This window comes from Triplophysa rosa, linkage group LG4 (genome assembly GCF_024868665.1).
Source record: "Triplophysa rosa linkage group LG4, Trosa_1v2, whole genome shotgun sequence".
Lineage (NCBI taxonomy): Eukaryota > Metazoa > Chordata > Actinopteri > Cypriniformes > Nemacheilidae > Triplophysa > Triplophysa rosa.
In genome coordinates, this window is record NC_079893.1 from 17,702,532 (window position 1) to 17,721,449 (window position 18,918).

Here is an 18,918-nt window from a genome sequence, read left to right on the forward strand (position 1 = left end):
AGTTCCAGACAAAATCATTGTTGGAAAAAAAACATTGTAAAATGTGTTTTTGTTACTGCTATAAATTTAGAATGTAGAATTTAGCTAAATTTGAAAGTTCATAAATGTCAATTTAAGACTCCTTAAATATAAACAGGACATATAAAGATGTCTAGGACATGACACTGTTTCTATAGATATTGGCTGTAATATTTTGCTCATATAAAAAAAAATATTCTGAAGATTAGGCTAATGGATTATCTTTTATATTTTTTTATCAAGCATTGTGTTTTTATGTATAATCAAGTCAGGACTGAAAACAAGCATTTCTGGTGAAATTTTAATCATGTATTACTTTTTAGAAGTTTAATTATTAGCAAAACTATTGCCTACTTTTTTATTGACATTATAGGCTGATTATTTGGGATGGCTCATAGTCATTTCTCTTTCAAGTCAATCACATTCATATTTAGCCTTGAAATCTAACCTTAAAAGACAGTAAGCCTACATTTAAATTATTGAGCCACCAGGAATATAATACAGATGTAAAGTCCTTAGGCTTTGAGTAAAATCTGCCATTTCCCAGCATTTTATGATTATGCACAAATGAGAGCAATTTTCCATCTTATTTAAGGCAGTCAGACCCTTTAGTAAAGGCACAAGCCATTATCCCTACACAAGTCATTAGTTCAGTTTACTTTTTATCAGCAAAAAGACAATTTTCTTATGATAGACATGACACAAATACATAAATATAAGAGTATAAAATAGCAATAGGGGGTGTAAGAAGAGGTTGTACTGTACTTTAAACTTACTAAGAAAGCAAGAAGACAAAGAGAGGCGGCATTAGTTTGAGGTCATGGAGACCAATGGCCAAGAAAACAGTAAAAGTGCACCATTGTAACAGAGCAGCACATAATACAAGTCTGTATGGGAGGGTGACAGAATTAGCCATTACTCAAAAAGTACTGAGTAAAAGTTCAGAGTTTGCTGAAATTCATAATCAAAAAGCTGTATCATAGTATTGTACTTTGTAAGGGTTAGGTTATGTTTAGGACTGGTACAGTGCCAACTATAATCAGTTATTCAAAAAGCATTACAGTACCTAGAGTAAGGACTGTAAAATAAAGTGCTACCACATTATTAAAGCTACTAAGGCTATTTTTATTTTATTTATGTATTTATTGTCAAGATCAGTGATGAAGTTGAAACAAGAAACAAACAGAGCATAAATACCACAGACTCTGGGAGAGTCTATGCATGCTGTGAAATATGTAGTAAAGCAAGATCAGAAAAGTATGTTAATTAGGCTTTTAACCATTTCTTGGTTAAAATGTTTCAACAAATGTTTCTACAGTCAGATTTTATAATCCATGTAGTGAAGTGCTATGGCCCACCATGGTGGGTGTGTTGTTCACACTCTAGTGATTAACACACAACTTGCTTTTGTTTGTACAGCTTGACATCCCACAATCCTTTGTTAACTGAGCGTATATTGGACCCCGCATGCTCTCTCAGCGGGAGCCAATGTTAACACACAGTGTTGTATTTTTAATGAGCCAAGGTCATTTACAGAAACACCGGAATCCTCATGCAAGATTTAATTCATTTAGTTAATCTTGTAGTGTTGGCACTTTATTCAAACTTTACAAAAAAAAAACTACTATTTATATAGTATGTAATAAAATATTTGTATAATTGGACTTCTACTATTGTGTGCATAGATAAAGTTATAAACAAATACTTTGACCTTCATTCTTCTGTCCTAATAACTAATGTATGTTAGCTGTTTATGTATATTCCACTTCAATTTCTATAAAAAAAAAATATTTGTGTGAGCTGATGTTTTAAAGTATGTACCTCCTTTATCCTCTTTACTTTTCCCCTGTTGTTGACAGTAGGAGCCCACACAGTCAAAGGCGATGATTTCACCAAAAATGAGGGTGGCGATAATAAAGGTATTTTTTATGTTTTCTCCATTCTTCCTAGAGACAAAAAAACCTGAGAGACCAGCCTGATACTTGTGCATGAAAGCGAAACCTAGCATCTTTTCCCTTTAATTAACTCTTAACATTTTTTTAATTTTAATTTTACCCTTTTTGGCCATTGAAGCATACCACCACAAAGCACCTCGCGGAACCCTTTTTGACACCTCTTTCCTTTTTGAGGATTCCAAGCACATAATTGAAGTACTGTGTGGAAAGGCAAACATTTGCCTCTGAAGAAAATTCAAGAGCATCGCCTAAATAACAGTTCTCGTACCTTCTCCCAGTGCTGCAAAATGAAAGATGGTCGACTAAAACGCTGCATGCTATTATTCTCTGCTCCTCAAAGAAATTATTGAACAGTCATGTTTCGCCATATTTTTTTTCTCTGTTTGGTTATTTTTTTACCTTCATTGCCCTGCGAAGCATGAGCACTAACCTGTTTTGTTTTGACAGTGAAAATCTGTTCATTTGTAACTTGTGTAAAATGCTGGGGTATAGAAACTGCTCACAATGTAATATTAATGGCTTGCTGCTTTGCAGGCCATTACACTTAGACAAGTGACATTTTGTAAGACACAATGCATTATTAGGCAATGAAAGGGTAGGGTTGTATAAATGAAAGGAGTGGAGTACACTATAGTTCTCAAGCCAGCACAGGTCTGTGATCTCCACGTATATGATAATTAAATGGATTTATGTTTGGTACAGGATGTGGTCGTGTCTTCATGACATGTCTGATAAATTACCAGAGTGGATTCACACTGTGGTTTGTGGAGTTGCTGAGGTAGTCAGGTGTCATGATCTATGAGTGATGCGCATCATCATCGATTGCTGCTGTTTACGCATGTTATACTCGATTTTGCTTTATTTCCTTCTGATACCATAGTAGAGGGTAATCATGAGTGCTTTATTTAGCTGGGTAACTCAGTTGAGATTCATAGCAAACTCCTTTAACCTTCTCAGTTCTTTCTTGTAAACAAATGCAAACTGGTATGAAGGTTCTAAGCTTTCTAAAGTTACCATGTATGTCTAGTTTTGCCCAGAGGTAATGTAGGAATCTGAGTACAACATCTAGTTGAATAACATAAAATTTTACTCCGCCTAAGTTACTACTTATTTTAAAGTGGTCAAGTTAACATTATTTATTAAATAGGTTTCCATTTCAATCAAAAAATGATATAGTAAACCAGATTAGTGTGACCCTTTAAAAGAACAAAGGATGCCTTTGTATAGGTTTTGCAGCAAGGGCGCTGCCATTTTGCAGTACAGCTGACGATGGAATTCACCATGTTGTTTACAGTAGCCCTAAATGGACAAACTGCTCTACGAAGTATGTTTCGTAAATACTTTATCTCCTTCACCAAGGAAGCAAAAATGTGTCGACATCTTAGTTCTGTGTCAGCCACCATAGTGCTTCGAAAGGGAGGAGTGGAGTTAGCCGTTGCTAGATGCTATGACACTAATTTCATACACAGGACCTTAAGGAAAAATCTTAATGGCCTGATTTTTACAGACAAGGCTTAGCTTAAGTCAGGACTGTGCCTTAGTTAAATTAGGATATTTAAGTCACTTAAAAAAATGCCTTAGAAAAAAAACATTACTGGTGTGCAAGATATTTCAGGCCAAGTTATTTTTAGTTAAAAATATCTCCCTTTGCTGTGACCTTTGAGCATTGTAACGTTGCAGATGTTATTTATGCTCAAATAGCTACATACACACCAACTAAAGTTGAAAAAGTTAAATTGCATCCGACATTCCCCTTAAGTCTTGTCTGTGAAACCATGCATCAAATATTATTTTAATATTCCTCAGCGGGTGCCAAAATGGTGAAAAGGTTATTATGTAAATACAAATAAATAAAAACAGAAGGAAGCCTAATGTTTGGTTAGAATGGTAAACCTCACTAGTAAAATTACATTTTTTTACATCCAGCTAGTTAAAACGCATACAGGCTTGTCTTTCAAGTACCTCCACCAAGTGCTCCTTGTGCTGAAAAGACGAAGACAGTGTTTTCAGCAGGGCAGGATCGATGCACTCTGTCTGTGTGTACATCTGCAGTGGCGATGAATTACTCTTCCTGGCTCCCTTGAGGTTACCTATGCCATAAGACTCCCCTGCAAATCACCCTACAGCAATGCACAAGCCTCCACAATTTCCTGCCACCTTTAAAACTCACCCAGAAAGACTCTTTTAATGTATAGATATAAAATAGAGAGCCGCTCTCTTCCTCTGTAGTCTGTTTGTAAGGATCATGCTCTTAAGACACAGTCTGCACAGAGACAAAAAGAGCTTTCGTTTAAATGAACAAATGAAAGAATATCACTTGTCAGCCGTGTCTTAATTGGTTAACATGGCGTCTGAATGCCTACGGCATTACTTTAACAGCTTTATTAAAGGTTGATGTTAAAAGCTTACATTTAAAACCAAGTAGCAGTACATGAATACCAAGCAAGGTTCATGTCCAGCGGCCACAATTTACTACGGCTTCATGTGGAACAGAAGTCTGACCGACAGTCGTCATATAGTTGCCATTAATGATATATGTTTTAGCTTGTGTGCCCATCCCATATCGCATTTAAATTAGTTTCAGAGTCAGCGAACATCTAAAGAGAACATTGCTATTGCACTGCATGGTCAATAACTGTCTTTCCGTACTGTTTAAAGACATAGATCACCCAAAATTGAAATTCTGTCATTAGTTGTATTCAGCCTCATTTCGTTTCAAAATCACATGACTTTTATGTGGCAGACAGGGACAGTCCTGGTCACCATTTAATATCTTTGTACAGAAAAGATCAGCTCGGACATTATTTCTGGACTCAATAGTGTGTTCCATAGAAGAAAGTAAGTTACTTCAGTGGGTAAATGATATCTGTTGAGTCTAATGAAGAATTCAACTCTTTCTCTCTTTTTGTGTCTCTCTATATTTATCCCCCTCTCTCTCATTCTGTATAAAGATGAGTAATGTGTGCGGTGCCGTGCAGCACATGAGGGAATATATTATCCTCCTCGGCCTGTCCTGGCAATGATGAATGTCCAGGGTGTGTGCACTGCAGAGTCACCCCCACACGCTCTCTCTTTCTGTTTGTTCTCCCTTTTCTCTTTGACACTCACTGTTAAAAAAAAATCTGTAAAAAAACGGTAAAAAGTCTGGCAGCAGAGTTTCCAGACATTTTCCGTAAAATTACGGAAAAGAACTGTTTCACAAAATTACATGAAATGAACTGTAAAAATACAGAGCCAATTTTACGGTCAAAATTGGTTAAATTACAGTATAGCACTGTTGATAATTGCTCATTAAACTGTGTAAAAACAGATCAATTATATCAAAATACATTAAAAAGCAACTTCTTTTCAGGGTAATCTCTGTAAATTTAGGAATTTTTAAGTAATTTTATTAAACTTCTCTGTCAATCTACAAAGGAATTTACTTTTAAAAAACATTTTAAATGTATAATAACTAAGAAACTACTAATAAAAACCTAATGTCTGTACATTTACCAGTTATAATAAAGATATATATTGTTAAAATACACCAAAAGTAGCTACATTTAAAACCTACAATACTGTTAATTAAAAGTAATTAGCAGTTATTTGAATCTATCAGGTCACAGGCCTACAATAATTTCCTGTTAAATTCTTTACATGTAAAATAAATACGCAATATTAAAAAACAGAACTTTATTTTGTACCTTCAATGAAACAGAAAAAGACATTCTGGGGAAATGCAAAAATATTTATTTTTTAAAATGTTCATCTGACAGTGGGAATACAAGCGAAGTATATCAGATTCAGAACATAGCTCTGTACATGCAAGGAATTTGTTACACATCTAGACATTATTTGAACAACTTGAGTCATATAGATTACTTATGCTACCTATAGGTGACTTAGATTGTCAAGAGTTTTGGTCCCGCTCACTGTCATTATATGCCTTCTATAAATCCTGAAGTTATCTGCTGAAGAAAGAAAAACATACATTTTAGATGGCATCAGGTAAACGTATTTTTCAGATATCAACGGTCGCAGCAAAATACTTAGACTGACTGCAAATCTCTATGTACATTATACACTATATTCAGTTGACTTTCTTATAGCAAAACCTCCCAAGAGTTACTTTTGCAGTAACACATCTTGCACAGTCACAGTGGACCCACAAGGACAACACAAATTATTAATAATGAATATTATAGGAAAATGATACCGTGTAGATCAAATTTAATTTATTGCCACTGTCAAAGCAATCCTATGGAATCAAATTACTTGTCTGTCTTTGGCAATGTAGATTTTAGATTATAAACAGTCCAATCTTTTCCATACCTGGATTGTTATGGTCACCTGCGGTAGATTAGCACAAGCAGTCGATCCACAGAACCTGAAAATATTTAAATAAATTGTATTACGTTCACACATACAAAGTAGATTTTAGATTATAAACAGTCCAGTTTTTTCCATACCTGGATTGTCATGGTCATCTGCTGTAGATTATCACAAGCAGTAGTTCACAGAACCTGAAAATAAAATATTTAAAATAAATTGTATTACGTTCACACGTACAAAGTAGATTTTAGATTATAAACAGTCCAATATTTTCCATACCTGGATTGTCATGGTCACCTGCGGTAGATTAGCAAAAGCAGTAGTTCACAGTACCTGAAAATAAAATATTTAAAATAAATTGTATTACGTTCACACGTACAATGTAGATTTTAGATTATAAACAGTCCAATCTTTTCCATACCTGGATTGTCATGGTCACCTGCGGTAGATTATCACAAGCATTAGATCCCCAGAACCTGAAAATAAAATATTAAAAATAAATTTGTATTACATTCACACGTACAAGGTAGATTTTAGATTATAAACAGTCCAATTGTTTCCATACCTGGATTGTCATGGTCATCTGCTGTAGATTATCACAAGCATTAGATCCCTAGAACCTGAAAATAAAATATTAAAAATAAATTGTTTGTATTAACATTTACACATACAAAGCACAAGTTCCACAGATAGACATACAAAACATCAACAAGAAAATTAAGATATAACGTTAGAGTATTGCTATGAAATTAAAACAAAATGTATAGGGAAAACATTAGATCATTTTTACCTACACTGCAAAAAGTGCCATTCTTACTAAGCAGCAGTTTTGTCTTGTTTTTATTAAAAATATCTAAAACTTCTTAAATCGATATACAATTACTTGACAAGAAAAGTGACCAAAGGTATTTAGGCTCGGTTTCACAGACAAGGTTTAAGACTAGTCCCAGACTAAAATGAATTTTGAGCTGTCTTAACTGAAATTTTTTAAATATATCAGTGCCATTGTTTTGTTTTAAGATGCACATCAGTAATGTTTTTTCTGTTGCATTTTAATAAAAGCAACTTAAATAGCCTAATTTAACTAAGGCATAATCCTGGCTAAGGCTAAGCCTTGTCTTTGAAACCGGGCCTTAGTCTTGTTTTATGTAAAATTATATAAGAATTAAGTACGTTTATGGTAAAAACAGGCAAAAAAATCTGCCAATGGGGTGAGATTTGTTGTCACTTAGCAAGAATGTCATTTTTTGCAGTGTAACTTTACCTACAGGTGTAATAATCATCTATCTGGATCGGAAACACATTTCTATAACCAAAAACGTTCATAAAAACGTCTCTGAAAAAAAAACTTTTATCTTGAGAACACAAATTACTGTATTATATATACTAACGTTAACGTTACTCCTTAGCTAACATTACAGTAACGTTAGGCCTCCAGGTTTATCAGAAGAGTTCTAACAATTAGCTTCAAGACAAAAAGTGCAGCACACGACATGAAATAATAAAATAATCGTTTAAATGTGTTATAAAACGCTTACCTCATCCGGCGGTCGGTTGCTCTGACTGACATGGTGAGACGAGTATAGTGAAGCAGGCGCTAAAGGCGCGTTGTTTTCCTCACAGTTTCAAAAGTATTGGCGCTTTAAATGTAGCCTACATGTCATATATTTCCATCGGAGCGGAAGAAATTTCTTCACAGTCACTCACTCGCACGCTACTGCTCACTGCTGTTCTCAGAGATGTTTCCCGCGGTGCCTACCTGGCTACCATAGGAATCCACTGGAGTTTGAAAACTCCCGCTCTGGCTCTGCTGCTCGCACTAGTACCGCCACTCACAGCCGTTAGGACGCAAGTGCGCCAAATTTAAATTTGCAGCCTCTGATTGGATGATGGAAGTCTTACAAAACTAAAATATATATGCCCAAAAGGAGAGTTATAAATTTGATTGCAGATTAATTACAATATTGTTGTTTAAATTACAAATACTGCCGTACTGTAATATATTACAGAAATTATTACAAATTGTTAAAATACTGTATGTTGTATTAGCTATAGTGAATCGATAACCGTTGCACACGTAAATACTTTATTTTAATATTTAATATGTCAGGCAAAGTTTCAAAAACGTAATAGGATCTAGCAGTTTTACTACAGTTTACTATATTTAAGTTGTCAAAATGCAAAGTTGTATGTTGTTTAGGTGAGAACAACAATAAATGTCAAAATAAATTACATTTGTGTCTGTAGAATTACCAGTTGACCTCTAAAATACCCTAAATATATAATGATATTCAACTGCATTTAATTACAAAGCAGTTGCAATTTTACATATTTTTTTTACAGAGAAAATCCGTAAATTTTTACTTCATTGCATTTTGGGAATTGTAAAAATACTATAAATTGCTTTTAAAAAAACATAATATTTCTGTAATTTAAAATTACAGGAAATTAACCATAATTTAATAGGTAGTATTTTTTAGTACAGCAAAAATCTGTAAAATAACAGGCATTAACTTTTTAATGGAAAAAAGGAAAAATTCTGTAAAATAATACAGACCATTACCTGTAAAATTACACTTTTTTTTAACAGTGCTTGCTCTCTCTCTATCATTTCCTTTTACTTTCATTTTGTCTTTCATGTTCTCTCATCACCTCTCATCATCTTTACCTTCTACCTCTGCCTGCACAATGCCACAGATAAAATAAAAAAGGTAGGGCCGAATCAAAGGGCCGTGGACATAAACATTACAAAGTTCCTCCAACCTGTCCAATGATGCAACTCAATACCTTCTTTTAAGCTTGTCTGTAAATAAAAAACAGAAATCTAGAAATGTCTAAACTAAGGGGTTTATCTACCAGAAAATTGTGTCACTGTTGCAATGTTGTGTGCACTATTTGTGCTGTTACCGTATTTGCATAATGTCTTTGGTGAAACGGGCGTCAACCCGGAAAATATTTTTTGGTGAATTCTACTGGAGTGCTTTATTTTTAGCCAATTTGTAATTTCTTGTTAGACATTGTTAGCATTGAAAAATGACTTTTAGTAATCCAAAAACAAAAGGTTTTAACAAAAGGTCATTCACAAACAAGGGTCCTTGTTTTGCTCATTGGTATCGGGGAATAAAGGCCCCTAAGAGTCTGAGACCCGAGGCATGTCCCTTACAATTCAGCTGAGTAAACCTGTCTTGACAGAGGGGAACTTTTATAATATCTCCTAAGCTAGTGAAATGCTGGGCGTTGACATCTCACTTGGTCTGCTTCATCATATCTCAAGAGCCTAAATGCGTTTCCAATGTCAATTGAGTTTCGGCACACCTGGGATACAAAATGTGTTTAGATGTTACTGTCTTGTTGCTAATACCCCATCTAATATGTCCCCTTGATCTATTTGTTTTGCTGTGAAGAACCCTAAGATGTGTATCTGTATCTAAGCTTGACAAGTTCATGGCAGAACTCATTCCCTTAATGTGTTTTTTGGAAAGTTCCACTCACTTCCAATAGCTGTTGAGATGAACGATTTAAATGGTCTTCTTGGACACTGTCCATAAAATTAGCAGTCTAGTGCCTACTGGGTAACCATGTAGTTTATTTTTTTCTTCTTAGCTAAAATAACCTTGCTTTGGATGTCTGACAGGCTGATCAGCCTGACCGGTTTAGGCTCAGAGCCTGGGCATTTCCCTCCATCAGGCCACTTCTCTCCATTGGAGTCTGTCAGACAAGAGTGCTAATACCAGATCTTTCTGTGTCTAGTCTGTGTGTCTGGAAAGTTTTATAAGTGGGGACATAATAAGTACATTTACAACTTTGGGTCAGAAAAGGTCATCCTAGCCCAGTGTAAAGGGTAAACCGTGAACTGAAAGCTTGTGTAATATCTCCACTAAACCAGAATTCCCTTCGCAGCTATTAGTCTGCCTGGCTGAGAGGCGTAGTGTTAGACAGGAGGTTCTGGCCTTGCTGACGATCCAATGAAATAAAGGCCCTGCAACGGTGAAAGTTGTACACCAGCAAAGAGCTGCAAAATAGATGCACTCGCATTAGTGCGCTGCCTGGCGCCCACTCAGAACCCGACTGAGATTAATCACCTGTCACGAAGGGTTGTTTTCTACCTCTCTTTCTCTCTCTCTGTTTCTCTCTCCCTCTCTCTGTTTTCTTTTGCGGGGGAGTACGATACACAGACTTGCCTTTAATTCTGCTCGCCTGCCCACAGGCGCTACAGGATTGTGCCAACTCTGCTGCAGACAACAATGTATGTGTGTGTGTGTGTGTGTGTGTGTGTGTGCGTGCGTGCGTGCGTGCGTGCGTGCGTGTGTGTGTGCGTGTGTGTGTGAGCAGCCTCTTCAGTTAATGAAGGCATATGCAACAGAAACCAATAATCAAAGTACAGTCAGGAGGCATATCAATTATTCCCGGTCTTATGCTGGCCCTCTGCTGGACTGCACTCTTGTCTGAGAAGCCAGCAAGGGCTTTTTTAATAGAGACATATTGCTCCCATTGACAGCTGTTTGCAATATGTACACAGAGGATGCTGAAGCAGACACACAGACTTACAAGAATTGTATGTCCCATTGTATCAGATAGTTTAGGCAGGCTGAAACCGTTATCTGTAACACTTTACATTAAGGTTGCCCTTATAAAGCATTTGTAAATGTGTTCATTAATGATTAATAAGTCATTTACAAGTGCATTATAAAGCAAGCTGAAGATAAAACAATGATATACAGTGTAAACTCTATGTACAGGGGTTTTAAAACCTTGGGGTCATGTTAAAATACAATTTTCAATTAGGAAATAGAGGGGAAGTTTCCAGGACAGGGCTTAAGCCTAATGTTAGAGGTGTCTTGATGGAAAAGAATTTACATTTGTATATCTTAAAATATATCAGCGCGGTTGTTTTGTCTTAAAATGCATACAGTAATGCTTTTTGTAAAGTGTGTTTCTAAAAAACGACTTAAATATCCTAATTTATGTAACTAAGCCCTAGTTTTGGTTTAAGCTAATTGCTGAAATATGAAATGTGAAATATTTGAAACCTGTGTAATTTTTAGATAATTAAAATAACTAAAGCAAATTTGTATCATTGACCATGTGAAGGGCAGGGTAGTAAGTGAGTTATCTGTTTTTGCAAATTAACTTTTCAAGTATAGGCACATCTCTGGTGTGTGTGATGCTGAACCCTTATGGTGGGTGGTGTACTAGCTTATGGTGTACTAGCTGCCAGTGTGTCACAATAAACTTTAACAGAGACACTATTACTGTTCTGCTTTATGTATGAGCGAAACGATGTTGACATTTCATAAAATTATTGTTTTTGTCAGTCATCTTATAGTGTATTTGCTGCAGCACTTTTATGGCTTAAAAAAAGCCTAGCTCCTTAATAAAGTATAACCAACCGTCAGAAATGTAAGCCATTACACCAGAAATATTTCTAAAAAATGAAGAGGCCAAAGGGTTCCTGCTGTGCAGCCCTGAGCTGACCAAAGTTGAGTAGCTTTACCATAGAGCGTTAAATACACTTATCATTCACCCTCAAAAACCCCATAACCAGTAATTTCCTAATCCTTCAGAATAACTTTTTTAGTTTTAGAGGTTATACTGAATTCAGATCTTTTTATTACAATTGCAGTTTCCACCAAGATGCATAGATATGAATGTTCTGTAATAAGCTTATTCTTCTAGAAACGTTGAATGCATTTCCATTGCAACTAATCGCTGGAGACATCTGCATCTACATCAGCTGTCCTGTTCAGGACCATTAGATATCTGATGTGTTAAATCTAGTCTAGTAAGCCTGCCTGAAATTTGTAAAATGTTATCAAAGATTCTTCGCCATTCGAAGGCTCCATGTATCCGATTTTATAATCAGCCTCCTACACATGTACTAATCAGAGGCTTTAATCAGAACAAGAGAGCCCCACAAATAATCAACTCATCTGGAGCAATTATGGACTTTCCTCTGCATTAGACACATCTTGAGGTGTATCTCTGAAAGGTGACATTCGTTTCCATGAAAAAAACTGCTTGGTATTTGTATAAAGAAGCTATTTAAATTGAGATGTAGGTCTGGTTTTATCATTTGATGATCGACAGATTATTTTTATAGAGTACAGTATAACTTTTCAAATAGTTAAGCAAAAAGTAGGCTTCTCACACTTCTCACACTTTTGTAAGGTCAATATCCATTGAAGAAACCTTTGTATATTAATTGTCAGGTACAGTATGAGTCTTTATAATGGTTCGTTCAAATGGTTGTTAATTTGTGTTTCCACAGACATCCATGATGAGAATGGACTGAGGCCAGTCATGGTATACATTCATGGTGGGTCATACATGGAAGGTACGGGGAACATGATCGATGGCAGCATTCTGGCCAGTTATGGAAATGTCATCGTGGTGACCCTGAACTACAGGCTGGGGGTGCTGGGTAAGTCCTTCTTTTTATTGAATAACTCTGCATGGTTTTTAAAGAGAAATCTTTCTGACCTTTTATGTTATTTTTATGTTCAGCCTGTAATACATGTAATAAACATCTACACATGTATTGAATAGGCTGATGACCTTGGAATGGTTAAAGAAGGGAAGGATCATCATTTAAAAGGTCTCATTAAAAACTGAGATGATGTGAAATTTGTGCTTTTGTTCACCAGCAATAATCATAAAATGCAATCATGTTGTGGTTTTAAGTGCTTATTGGTTATTATTGTCACGAACGTGGTGCAGAGAAGAACCCAAGCGCAGGCAGGCAGTGAAGGGGTTAACAGAAAATATTTAATTACAAAAACACACAAAACAAAACCCACGAGGGGGTATAAAACAGGAACTAAACTAAGAAACAAACTTGAAATAAAAGACTTCCCACGAGGGGGCAAAATGAAAACAAGAACTAAACTAAAGGACACGACCAAACGTCTTAAATCAAAAACACAACAGGGTAGACCACAAGACTCACGGAACAAGGACAAGGCTGGAAACAGGAACACTGGACAAGGCACGGAATCAAGACGACAGGCATGAACACAATACACGGTACATAAGAACAATCCACGAGCACAGGACAAAGAAACATGAGGGTATATATAGGAACACAAACGAGGGATAACGACATGGGGCAGGTGTGGGACATTAAACACTCAGGGAAGGATAACGAGGAAACGAGATGGCGGGAACAGAGACGAGACACTGGAAAAACACATGAGAGGCATAAACATCTCATGGTCTTCCCACATAAAACCCAAGAACTCTGTCCCGATCCCACCACACGACTAGAATTTCATAAACAAGACGGTGGGACCGTGACAGAGCCCCGCCCTTAATGAACACCTCCAGGTGTTCACCAAGGGGTGACTAACAAGACCTGACAGTCTGGACCAAAGACAAAAACCAGACAAACATGGTGAACAAGACAAGGGGCAGACAGGACAACAAGACCACAGGATTGGGGTGGGACAACAAAAATAACAAACATGGGAGGGGGCGGCCCCTGACGCCGACAACCAACAAGAGACAGGGTATAGAGTATGCAGATGGTAGCGCGGTAGAGCGGCGAGAGGAACACCTCGACCGGGTCTGAACTCTGCATGAGGCGCTCTCGAAAATAGCGACATAATCAGAAAAGGGGGTTGTAGTGCGCGAAAGCCCCCACCGGCAACCGCCGCGCGAAGGGGGCGCGAGTTGCCATAACTAGAAGGGCTGATCCGGGCTCGGCAAGGGAATGGGGCTCAAACGGCCGGCGGGGGGGGTAGCCTCCTCCGGGGCCGACGCAGCCCATAGTGCACTGGTACAATTGAGGCGGAGTTGGTTGGAACGTCACTCGGGGTTAGGGGCAAGTGCTACTAGGCGCGCCCAAGCCGCGCCCATCAATAAGGGCCTCCCAACACCTAGGGGGGGTTTTTTTTTTTATTGGTGGTGTTTTTCTATTTTTTTTTTAGTTTTATTTTTTTTTTTTTGGTTTTTTTTTACGGCCTGGTCTCGGCGAATTTTTTTTTGGGAGCGGCGCCGGCGGATTGCTTTCTTCTTTTTTCAGTTTTTTTGCCGACCATCCCTCTCCATGGGAGTCCCCAACCCCCACCCCACCCCTTCTTACCACCCCCCCTTCTTGTTTCGCCTCCCCCATACCCCTCCCTCCCATCTCTTATCTCCCTTCTCTTCTCTTCTTCTCTTTCTATCTCTAAGTAACCCTATCTGTTGTATTCTTTTATTCCATCACCCTCGCGCTCTTCAGAGGCGCTTATCTTTCTCATTTTTTTATTTCTTCCGGTGTTTTGACATGTCTGATTCTTCTGGTTCTCCAGGGACCGGCTACAGGGCTTGACGCCGCTGGAAGGCGGTTCTACAGCTATCTCTGGGAAGCGGCTGACTATGCTTGACGCGCTGTTTAAGGCCGGTTGACATTGGCTTAGCGCCGCTGGAAAAAGGTGGGGAGGACCGCTTACATGCTTGGACCCGCTGGAAGCCGGTCCGACATGGCTTGACTGGCCTTCATCTTGACGCCGTGCTGGACAGGCTTGACGGCCGGCTGAAAGGCCGGTCTGCATGGCTTGACCCGACTGAAATGCCGCGGACAGGCTTGATCCTCTTTATGAAAGCCGCGGACATGCTGCCCGCTTATATCCTCTCTATGCTTATCTCCTCTATACCTCTTTGTCTTATCTAGTCTGACGCCGGCGAAGTGCCTGCTGGACATGGCTGACGCGGTGATCGCCGAGTCCCTTATCTCTTTCTTCTCTGGTGTCTCCGACTTCTCTCGGAGCGCCCGATCTCTCGCTCTCCTATTTCTGCCGCTGATCTCGCTGCTTTCTCCTGTTTGGATCCCCGTTTATTTCCCTTGTCTGGTTATTTCCTACTCTGGTACTTGTCTTCCTTCTTTTATCATTCCGGACTGGACGCCGGCTGGATCACCGGACTGGACGCCGGCGGAGGACTGGACACGGACTGGACACAGGACTGGACACAAGACTGACACAGGACTGGACACAGCACTAGACACAGACTGGACACAAGACTAGACACAGGACTGGACACAAGGACTGGACACAAGACTAGACTGACAAGACTGACACAAGACTAGACACAAGGACTGGACACCGGCTGCACCGGACTGGATCCGGCTGCACCGGACTGGACGCCGGCTTGCACCGGACTGGACGCCGGCTGCACCGGACTGGACGCCGGCTGTCACCGCTGGAGCAGGCTGGACTGACTGAGCCGGCTGCACCGGACTGGACGCCGGCTGCACCGGACTGGACGCCGGCTGCACCGGACTGGACGCCGGCTGCACCGGACTGGACGACCGGCTCCGACTGCACCGGACTGGAAGGAGCCTGCGCTGCCCGCCGCTGCCTCTTCTTCTTCAGCCGAGCCACCCGCCTGGAGGTCGGCTGAAGGAAGGATGTAGAAGGCATGGCTGGTTCCGGCTGGGACTCCTCGGAGGTGGACTCCCAGGATGCTCGCCTCCCCCGCTTGCCAACGAGGTGGATGGTGGAGAGGCTGCCGAGAGTGGGAAGGATGGAGTGGCGGTGCCCACAACCCCGATCTGCAGGGAACCACGCTCAGGAATCGTGACCAGCGGAGATGGGTAGCTGGTAATTGCTGAGGCCGTGGACTCCGATCGTTCCGCGGCGGACAGCCACACAGCGTCGAAGTCCAACGGTCTCAACGCCCTCATCTCCGCCCGCAAAAGTGGGTCCCTGAGACCGGAGTTAAATAGCACCGCGAGCTCCTCCTCCCCGAAGACGCCATTCTCGACGACGTCCAGGAACCTGTCCACGTACTCATCCATGCTCTCGTTCCCCTGGCGAAGTCCGCAGAGGAGGCGAGCTAGGTGGGACCGCCCGGTGCTCATGCTGCCTGCTGGGTTCAGTGATGGCTCGTGGATTCTTCATCATTGTGGTGCAGAGAAGAACCCAAGCGCAGGCAGGCAGTGAAGGGGTTAACAGAAAATATTTAATTACAAACACACAAAACAAAACCCACGAGGGGGTATAAAACAGGAACTAAACTAAGAAACAAACTTGAAATAAAAGACTTCCCACGAGGGGGCAAAATGAAAACAAGAACTAAACTAAAGGACACGACCAAACGTCTTAAATCAAAAACACAACAGGGTAGACCACAAGACTCACGGAACAAGGACAAGGCTGGAAACAGGAACACTGGACAAGGCACGGAATCAAGACGACAGGCATGAACACAATACACGGTACATAAGAACAATCCACGAGCACAGGACAAAGAAACATGAGGGTATATATAGGAACACAAACAAGGGATAACGACATGGGGCAGGTGTGGGACATTAAACACTCAGGGAAGGATAACGAGGAAACGAGATGGCGGGAACAGAGACGAGACACTGGAAAAACACATGAGAGGCATAAACATCTCATGGTCTTCCCACATAAAACCCAAGAACTCTGTCCCGATCCCACCACACGACTAGAATTTCATAAACAAGACGGTGGGACCGTGACAATTATACTACAATACTGTATATTGGCCGAGGACTGTGTGCTCCAGCCAAGCAACTTACTTTGAAATAAATAGGAAATGGTAGCAGATAGAGAACGCCAGCAAGAGGGCATTAAACTTCAAAATGTTACTATAGGTCGATTCGTAATATGTCGAAATGGGCTATCTTATAACCTTTAAAAAAGTCTGGATTACATAAACCCTTTTCTATCACCAGCCATTGCAGTACAGTTATGCCTCAGTAGGATGTGCAATCAATTAAAGTTTGAGAGACTCAGTCCTTCAATCTATTCCTTTTCCACTTGGCTGTGCCAGGTAAACATTGACATGGCATCATCGTCTTCCATTTCAGCTGTTCTCAGCCTTCATTATCAGCTACAGTAGTCTGTGAGGCTGACTATATTTAGACATGTTAGAGCCAGGGGGAAAAGGTGTAGACCTGCTGGAAAAAGTGTGTACTGCGGACTCAAGACAGGAAATGGTGGAGGGAATGAATCTGGAGGAGAGGGAGAAAAATGTCTTTGTTAAATGTGTTTCTGCTTCTCTGCCTGACAACGCTCAGTATGAAGTTGATGGAGATAGTCTAAAGTGCCTGGCTGTCTCCATCTTGCCTAGTTTTTATGGAGAACAGTTTGAAGCACAGTGGCTGTGAAAAGCAGTGCCCTAGATGTGATTGGGATATGCTCCCAAGGATGGGAAATTGCAGGCTTGTGTCCCCTTTGTACCCCCTTCTCAAAGAGTGAGAGCTCTATCTCCAACTTAAAAGTTCAATTTTTAACACCTCTGAGGTATGCTGCTGACAGAATGTGAGTGTGTTGGTGAAAGCTGCACAGACTTCTGCCTAGTTGGCTGAAGCCCAGTCAGCCACCAGTGAGACAGATTTTCTTCTCAGCTGTTTTTAGACCTAGTGTTACAATGGCTTTATCCCGCTTTTAGACACATGCTCAATGATTAGCGGAGGGTGAGGCGACCGTTCCGGTGTGAAGATACCATTCACAGAAAGTCATACATTTCTCTGCGGGATTAGGTAGTGACAGTAAATGGCAGACAAATTGAGATAGATACAATTATCATATGCTTAACGGGGTTGTTAGTGTGATAATAATCTGGGAATGGTTGCGATTATATGGGTATGCATTAATAAAATAATATTGCATGAGCAAGAGCAAGAGCAAGAGTAAGAGTATGTTTTGCTTATATTCAGTATGTGCAAAGGGTATACAGTGTGTTTGCATGCTGACAGACTACCGTTCAAAGTTTAGGGTTACTTTTTAACGATTTAGAATAATAATTAACTGTAAACAATGGAATAACATATGTCGTGATTCACGGCAGGATCCCTTGTTATGTGTGGAAACGTATTATTGTCCTCTTGACAATAATATGCGTTCTCTCCGGTGTCGCGTCTTCTAGCCCCGCCCTCTCGTTACCTCGTTAGCTTCTCCTTAGTGTTTGATCCCTGTCACCTGCCCGTCACCCTCAGGCCCGGATTAAGAACTCAGAGGCCCCTGGGCACAAGTGTCTTATGGACCCCCCCATACACACACATGCGCACAATAAAGTTTTAAATTAGCCTAGGGTACTATGTGTATGAAACACCTCTATGTTTCAGGATTACAGGATTACACTGACAAATTACAAACTATGATCACAACCTGAAGGACAATATCAACACCTGTACACATCCTCCATCATACAGGATTTACAACAAGATTGCAACAAGGCCTTCCTGGACCAGCAACAACAATATTAAGACCTTTCCCTGCATACTGTAACTCACTGGCATATTCAAGCACACACTACCACACCTCAACCTTTTAATTCAGTTCTATCAGATTCTTCCATAATTCAACACAAACATGCCAGATTCACAAAACTGTTCTTAAGAGAAAATATAAGAACTTTCTTCAGATAAATTACAGAAAGTTTTTAAAAATATTCTTAAATGCAATTCTAAAATATTTCCATCTTCATTTTTTCAAAGACTAAACGGGCAGGGCTTTGTCAATGATTATACTACAAGAGAAATTTGCATTTGTTAAACTTTATTTGTCTAACAAGCACCTCTGGACTCACGTTATTATGTAAGCTTGTAATGTGTTACAGTAAACGACATTAACAAGTATTATAAGTATTATTTAGCATATATATTATGACATCTTTTTTT

The 18,918-nt window shown here is 39.7% G+C and overlaps 1 protein-coding gene and 1 long non-coding RNA gene across 3 annotated transcripts in view; one reads left to right on the forward strand and one right to left on the reverse strand.

Annotated features, from left to right (window-relative positions):
- Positions 1-18,918, forward strand: part of nlgn4xa (neuroligin 4 X-linked a) — a 127,671-nt gene that overhangs the window by 19,138 nt on the left and 89,615 nt on the right. Inside the window, exon 3 of the mRNA XM_057332232.1 lies at positions 12,556-12,708. Coding sequence (XP_057188215.1) covers positions 12,556-12,708 — 153 coding nt within the window. The remainder of the gene's footprint in view (positions 1-12,555; positions 12,709-18,918) is intronic.
- Positions 5,756-8,178, reverse strand: LOC130553332 (uncharacterized). 2 transcript variants are annotated; one of them, XR_008962847.1, is made up of 7 exons: positions 7,826-8,178; positions 6,853-6,907; positions 6,709-6,763; positions 6,567-6,620; positions 6,425-6,478; positions 6,288-6,342; positions 5,756-5,926 (listed from the first exon to the last, which is right to left on the reverse strand). It is a non-coding gene; the product is annotated as an uncharacterized LOC130553332 (long non-coding RNA). The 2 variants fall into 2 exon arrangements; XR_008962846.1 differs by having other exon boundaries at positions 5,762-5,926; positions 6,853-8,172.